Source organism: Echeneis naucrates, chromosome 4, assembly GCF_900963305.1.
Source record: "Echeneis naucrates chromosome 4, fEcheNa1.1, whole genome shotgun sequence".
In the NCBI taxonomy this organism is placed as follows: Eukaryota; Metazoa; Chordata; class Actinopteri; order Carangiformes; family Echeneidae; genus Echeneis; species Echeneis naucrates.
Window position 1 is genome coordinate 14,566,991 of NC_042514.1, and position 7,731 is coordinate 14,574,721.

At 43.0% G+C, this 7,731-nt stretch overlaps 1 protein-coding gene across 3 annotated transcripts in view; it reads left to right on the forward strand.

The window, feature by feature from the left end:
* Positions 1–6,790, forward strand: part of nhsa (Nance-Horan syndrome a (congenital cataracts and dental anomalies)) — a 53,129-nt gene extending 46,339 nt beyond the window's left edge. For all 3 annotated transcript variants that reach the window (XM_029499862.1, XM_029499864.1, XM_029499863.1), the window contains exons 7-9: positions 407–3,193; positions 3,473–3,590; positions 3,676–6,790. In XM_029499862.1, the coding sequence (XP_029355722.1) occupies positions 407–3,193; positions 3,473–3,590; positions 3,676–4,321 (3,551 nt within the window). In that variant the 3' untranslated portion in view covers positions 4,322–6,790. The remainder of the gene's footprint in view (positions 1–406; positions 3,194–3,472; positions 3,591–3,675) is intronic.
* The last annotated feature ends 941 nt before the right edge of the window (positions 6,791–7,731 follow it).

A 7,731-nucleotide genomic window follows, 5' to 3' on the forward strand; every position in this document is an offset into this window, starting at 1 on the left:
CACTTGAAATCCGGAGGGCTCTCGATTCCTTTGTATGGCATTCATACATTGCAAAGACAAAAATAGTAATTAACTTGCAATATGAGTCAATGTATCACAAAATTCAAACGAAATGTCATAGTAGAATATTTCAGCATGAATAGGAAAGACATCTGTGGGGAACTTGAGGTATATTTTTAGTTTTCCTTTGGATTGTTTTTAAGATATTTCTGGAAATTTTATGCTCTTATTAAACAGGAATGTCATGCACTAAAATGTTTCGATTCATGCCCAATGCATCAGTGCTGTTAAGAATAAGGATTTTCAGAATAGAATAAAAATCATACTGCATGCTCATCTCTGTATTTATCTATAGTTATAGCTTGAGTTCTAATGCTTTTCATCTGTGTGCCTTTTCTTCTGCTAGACTCTGATGATTCTCCAGGTTCCAGAGAGAGGACAGTAATCATTCATGCCAGTCCAGACATTACACCCTCCAATGAGGAATTTGCCAGCCATCTGAGTACCAGAGACTCAGGTTGCCAGACAGAGGAGTTTCTGATCTTGGGGGCACCATCAAGGAGAAGGATCAGGGCTCAGAGAATCCAGGGAGTCTCCCTCTCTCACTCCGCAGGCAACATCTCCTCCTTGTTAGACAGCACCGACGCCATGTTCAGTGCCTCACTGGGTGCACGCCTGCGCTCCAGGAGTCTGCCACGAGATGGGAGCCACATAATGGGCAACGGGCATCAAGACAGTGATGACGAGGAGGAGCTTTCCCCCTTTGACACTGAGGACTTCCTGCCAGGACCTGGGGAATTGATTCTGAAGGATGAAGAGGAGAGCACAGATGGCCAGCCCATGTCTGAACACCAGCTCGGGCTGAATTATAAGCATCTCTCACTGAGCCCAGAGCGGAGCTGGTTGCAGAGGACCAGATCTCAGCTTCCCAGAAAGGCTGACATGGGCAGCTGTGAGATCTCATCCAGTTCAGACACCTTTAGCAGCCCTGTCCACTCCGTCTCTGCTGCAGGGGTGCTGGGAGGCCAGATGGATCACAAGGATGACCACCAGTCTTCTAGTGGGAACTGGAGTGGTAGCAGCTCCACGTGCCCCTCACAGACCTCAGAAACTATCCCCCCCGCAGCCTCGCCACCGCTGACTGGCTCTTCACACTGTGACTCTGAGCTCTCCCTAAATGCCATTACTCACAGCCACGATGAACAGACCGGCTTCATGCTGGACCACTATCAGGGTCTCAGGACGCAGCGGGCAGGCTCCTTCTCCTCCACAGCTATGGACATATTAGAGGAAGTAGGGGTCAGCACTCTTACTGAGCAGGAGTGGAGTTTTTCTCAGCCTGAGCCTCCGCACTCACAGGACTTCAGTCCCGAGCCAAGCAGAGAGGCTGAGAGCAGCTTGGGCTGCCCAAGCTTCACCAGTATGGCCACCTGTGAGAGCAGCTACTCTGACAAACCACCGTCAGAGAAAGCAGACACCGTCTCACACTACTCTGTAGACACTGAAGGGTACTACACCTCCATGCACTTTGACTGTGGTCTCAAAGGTAGCAAAAGCTTCACTTGTAACTATGCAGCCTCTGGCTCTGATTTTGGTCTGTCTGACCTAAGTGAGCACATGACTCTGGGGAGACGCTGCCTGTCTTTAAGAAAACCAAAGGTGAAGCCATGTCCTCCGAAGAGGAGTTCATCCCTGAGAAAAATATGCAGTGAGGGAAACATCCCTGAAAAGAAAGAACCAAAGATTACATGTGGGCAGAAACTTCCACTATCTTCCAAGGACAGGAAAAAGCAGCTGGTTTTGTCTGGCTCCCCAGGTCATATACACAACAGAGAACCCCTTGAGGTCTGGGGGGTGGAGGGCTCAGCTGATTTACCTGATCTAGGTGTTTTTAGCTCCACTGATGCACATTCGTTTAAAGATGAGGGGGTTGTACAGTCAGACTACGCAGATCTGTGGTTACTGAACGATTTAAAATCAAGCGATCCTTACCGATCTTTGTCAAACTCCAGTACAGCTACAGGTACAACCGTTATTGAATGCATCAAGTCACAGGAGGGTTCAGAGTCCCAGACATCCCAGTCTGGCTCTAGAGCTACCTCTCCTTCACTTCCATCGGTGGAGGGTGATTTTAAACTAACCTCTCCCGAGAAGCTTGCAAGCCTTGCCAGCCCATCCAGTGGCTACTCAAGTCAGTCAGAAACCCCCACTTCCTCGTTCCCCACCGCCTTTTTTCCTGGGCCGTTGTCACCTTCCAGTGGCAAGAGGAAGCCCAAAGTCCCCGAGAGGAAGTCGTCTCTTTCATCACTGTCACTGCAATCACTGCCCTGCAGGGATGAAGCCAGTTTGAACAAAGAACATAAACTGCCGGTAATCCCTCCCTCCCAACTTGATTTAAGTGCCCTGCACAGTGTCAATACGGACTCACCTTGCAGGACCCAGATTCAAAACAAACAGCAGGCTGCAGTGTCAGCTAAAGCTGCGGCACCCAGTAACTCAGAGATGTTAAATGCCCACACTATGTCCATAACACCCACAGTGTTGCACTCAGTACATCTGCGACCCATCAACAAAGAAACCGGAGGAAATACTGAGGATAACAGAACTTCCAAACTTAAATCTCCCACAGTGATTTTAAAAAGTAAAATTTCAAGTAGTAAATCATTTGAGCTTCAGAGTCCACAGTTACACAACTCACAGCACCTCCACACATCACCACCCTCAAAGGAGCTGTGTGAAACAGTGTTTACCTCAAATGAAGAAGACCTTGCACGTGAAGAAGCAGCATGTCCGACAGAGAACAAGCAGAACAGTGAGACTCCAGAGAGTGTGATGGCATACAGACTGCAGTCAGAGCCGTCAGAGGACATCCATGAGGGGACTGCTAGCCAAGAGGGAGAAACATGCAGAGAGTCAGTAGAAATACCTGCCTGCCCTGGGGACTGTGGTCTGCAGCAAAGAACTGAGCTTACTGAAGAACAATCATGCTCGACTCCTTCTCTTCTGCACAGTTTACCCAGTTTACTTGGTAAAGTTCCTGCTACTGACAGTCAGTCGGCGTTGTTGCAAGTGAGTCCAATCAGTAATGAAAGCTGCAAAGAAGAGGAGTATCAGTCATCGGGTGTTTGGGCTGACGGCGCCTCTCAGGACAGCAAGGAGTCCACAACAGAGGCCGAAGAGTCATTCACTAAAGGTATTTTTTATCAGATGGAGGTGTGTAAGTGTGTAAGAATTTTTCCCTGCTGCCGAGTGAGACCTCTTCAGGGGTTGTGAGATTACTGCAGATGAGAATGTGTTGCGGAAGGGAAAAAAAGAGTGCAAATAATGGTACCTTTTAAAAGTAATCAAGTTAAAAACATTAACATTAAGATGCCTATGAACGCAGACGCAGTCTTGTTACATGCTGATAAAGGTGTGTGTGGAGCATACTGTGCATACAGTATATTCACATGTTGATTGAATGTGTCCACAGACTCTACATCCAGTGCATCCTCTTCACTGAGTGCTGAGCCAAGGCCAGAGGATGACAGTGTCTTTCTTTCACCCACCAAAATTCGCACAACAGAAGATCTGTTTGCAATGATACACAGGTATAATATTTCTGAGCGAAAGTCCATCTCTGTGTGTGTCTTGTATGTTTACATTAATTCTTAACTCCATTTTTTTCTCCTTCAGGTCTAAAAGGAAAGTGTTGGGCAGGAAGGATTCCACTGAGTTGGGTGTGAGGAGCCGCCTTTGTGCTGCATCAGGGAACACACCGCCCAGCAGCGCTGTCAGCACCAACAGCAGTCCAATAAGCTCCCCAATCTCAGCAGCGTCTCCCTCCTCTGCTCAGACCTCACCAGGCTTGCAGAGAGTGCCTGGGCCCATCTACAGAAATGCAAAGAAGTCCAGCACCTCCAATGAGGAATTCAAACAGCTGCTGCTGAAAAAGGGCAGCCGCTCTGATTCCAGTTACCGCATGTCAGCTACAGAGATCCTCAAGAGCCCCGTCACTCCTAAATCTCCGTGTGATTCTCTGTCGGAATCACAGAAACAGCCCGAGGAGCTCACCTCCCTCCTGCAGCAGCTACAGCAGAATTCAGGATCAGATCAGCTCTCTAGTCCCAAAGCCAACACTGAGGGTTTCCTGGTAAAACCCTTCCCCACATCTGCTGCTTCCAGGCAGGGCCGCTCCAGGATCCCCCCACCTGCCAGTAGCAGCCGCTACAGCATGCGCAGCAGACTGTACTCGGCCCCCATGCAAGCCATTTCTGAGGGTGAGACCGAGAACTCCGATGGAAGTCCTCATGATGACCGCTCATCACAGGGCTCCACATAGAAAACACAGGTGGGAAGTTACCTGGTTAGTTTACAAACAAAACAAAAGGACCAGAGCGGGTTCTGATATAAATGAGAGGTTGTGACAGGTGGGGCATTGAGGATGTTTCTTTGGTTAACAGAACACTAGGTCGAACACACAAAACTAACTTAAGTGAATTGTGATTGAGTTTCTAGCTGTTTTCTAGTTGTTTTTTCTGTGGATACGTTAACCTGTGTAGAAAGATATTTTATATATAGTGTTTCTGAAACATCACTTCAAAAAATGAATTGTTAGAATAAGAGTCAGGAAACCATTAATTACTAAGCATCCATGTTGGGTAAAAAAAACGTAAGACTTTTAGCAAAAATGAAGGGTTGAGTACCACAGCAAGCACACAGGCTTAAACCTAGTGGGCCATGGGTAGCATCCAGCGGATTCCCTTCCTCCAGCCCTTATAGCGTACATCACATTTTTTAATACACGCATTTATATGCTTTGTACAAGCTGTACGTATTCTGTGAATATCTATGCAATCATACATACAGTTTGTGCAGTTTTCTTTTTTTTTTTTCAAGCCACTTGCACCAAATTTTATTTTGATACCACTAACTGAACATCAGCACAAATACTGCGTGGCAAACAGCAGAAGAAGACAACGTGACGCCTCGGTACGGCTGTTCAGGTTGCTAGGAGAAGCCGTCTGATGTGATGTTCTGTGTGCATTTCCCTCAGTCTTTTGCAAAAGGGAATCATATAAAGTGTAGGTGTGTTATTGCAATGTTTTTAACATTTTCATGCAATAATATGAGTAATTAGGGGTGAGTCAGGAAATGTCAGAGCCAAGCACTAACTTGACAATCTCAAGAGACAAGTTGGAAGCAGGTGTTAACTTGGAAGGTGAAAAAGTGATCGAAAAGTGACAAAATAGGAGAAGTGGAAGCACATAAGGAGGTCATATAGTCAAGAAGAAAATATAACAATGGTCATTTCTGGTTTGCTGACTTGGTGTATTTATGAATTGCTGAAAGAGGTAAGTGGAAAGTGTTTAGGAGGATCAAATAAACTTTATTTAGCTCAGCAGGAGACAGAGAGCAACAAAGCAGCTGGGGCTTCAGCAAGTTGAGTGTTTTTATGATTTCCTGTTTTGGCAGAGGGTGTAGGGTTAAATTTGGAGCCAGGTTATCGTCTGTGATGAAAAGAAGTAGTTCTGGATTTGGGTATGTGGCATTTGCTGTTATTTTGTGCCCAGTGATGCATCTGTTTTATAGCCCATTGAAGATAGAACTTTAATAAATAATATTTATTTTTATAACTGACAGAAAATCTCCATAAACGCCTTGATTTGGTTTACACGTTGAAATCTTTTAATGAAAGTATATTTTATTGAAATACTTATTTTGTTTATAAGAGACACATATTAAATCTTATTTGACACACTGGTTGCAGAGACGAAAAGGAAAGCAACTCATTAAATGCCTTTAACAGATGGCATGAACAGTCATAAGCTAGAGGGGAGGTTACAGTTGTGACCCTGGTGCTCTGAACCTTTTTCTTTTTTTTTTTTTTTTTTTTTTAATGGGTCCGGCATATAGCCAATAATTTTACAGGTGTGTTTATTGCAAAGGTGGAACTCAACCATTATGCAACGTTGACCAAGTCTATATAGCCATATGAAAGACTGCGCTCCACTATTAGTACACTGTAAATATTAACTTAATTTTGGCCTTAATGATACTCCATGCTGATGCAACTGCATTTCTAACAGGGTACACAGTGGGTTATGTCTGTGAACCTTCATTCCAGCATTTTATATATTTATATATATGTGTGTGTGTGTGTGTGTGCGTGTGTGTGCGTGCGTGCGGGCGTGCGTGTGTATATATATATATATATATTTTTTTTTTTTTTTTTGGCACTGAAAAAGTGATGTTTGTGAAGTTTCTTTAGTCTCTTGCTTCACATAGACATATTTATAGATTATGAATTTGACTCTTCTTAAAGTAACAGTCACACTGACTTCCCTGTAGGAGCGGAGTAGATGCTCCTGCCAAAGGCTGGAAGGTGTACGTGTTTGCTATATTGAATTGTTTTTCTCTTTTCATTTTACTTGACTTAAATGCCATTGAAAACACAAACCAATACTAAAAACCATTACAGCTTATGGTAATTTATGGTACTACATACATTTCATTTCAGATCAATATAGTGTACTGTAGATATCTGCTTTGTATTTTTCTTGTACAAACTTGTAAATACAGTAACTTGGAATTGTTTAGTTGTTTCCTATGTGAAAGAATGTTTGTAAAAAAAAGTTTACATGAAGTTCAAACCTTTGTATATTGTTGAGCGTTGGAACACATTGTCTTGTATTTATTTTTTAGTAAGCATTGTGGAAATCCCATAGTAAATCCTATCAAAGTCAACTGTTACCACAACAGGCTGCTTAGCAAATGTGTTTAAAAGGACAAATAAATGTGATTGATTTTAAAATTACTTTTTGGTCAGTTGGTTATTGTCCTCAATTTTTGTTTTTGTTTTTACCTTTTGGACTTAATTGAACTATTTCTACTTAATTTCCCTGTTTTATCCCTTGACATCTGTAGTTAGTACATAAAAAAAATATATAGATGCAACCCTTTTTCATGAGTTGAAATAAATGTGCACAGCTCTCCCAATTGTTGCACGTCTGTGTCACCATGACACATCATTGATTGAGCAAATAGGAGACGTTCTGGATTTACAATAATACACCTAAAATGTAATATATAGTGATTGATATACACTTGTCTGAGCCATTTTTGGATTACTTTTAAATAAACACTGGAGTACTTCCATTGAAACGTCATCACAGATTCTAAATTTCGCTTATGAAAATGTATTATTCAGTCACAGAAACAGTACTATGTCCAAACCTTTAGGTGGCATCATTTGTCACAAGTGTATTAAAAATGAGTGATAGATTTGATGTTTGAAAAGCATGTGGCCACTAAAGCATAGATTCACATCTAAATCAAAATTTTCTCGTGCATTGCAAACCAAATTAATGTAAGCTTTTTGTGACAGTCAGGATTTAAAGCATGCACTTTCTATTTTTTGCTCTTTCTAATAAGCGATAGATATAATGACCACAAGCCACCTAGATTTGAGCACTGTTCTGAATGACTATCTTCATTCATCCGTTTCCGCTGTCTCCTGTTACATTTTATTTTCCGATTACACAAGTCTTGTTGTAATGCTAATCCTCAAGATCAGTCCTGTGGCACAGTGCTGAGGGGTCCCACCACACTAAATAGCACAGTGGCTCTGATTCAGTACTAACAGCAGAGGGTGTTCTTCAACTGAACACACAAAAGAATGTCTCTGGGTAATTTGATGCAAATTTTGTGTTAATTTGAATTAGCTCTCTTTCTGTTCAGAACAGTGAAATT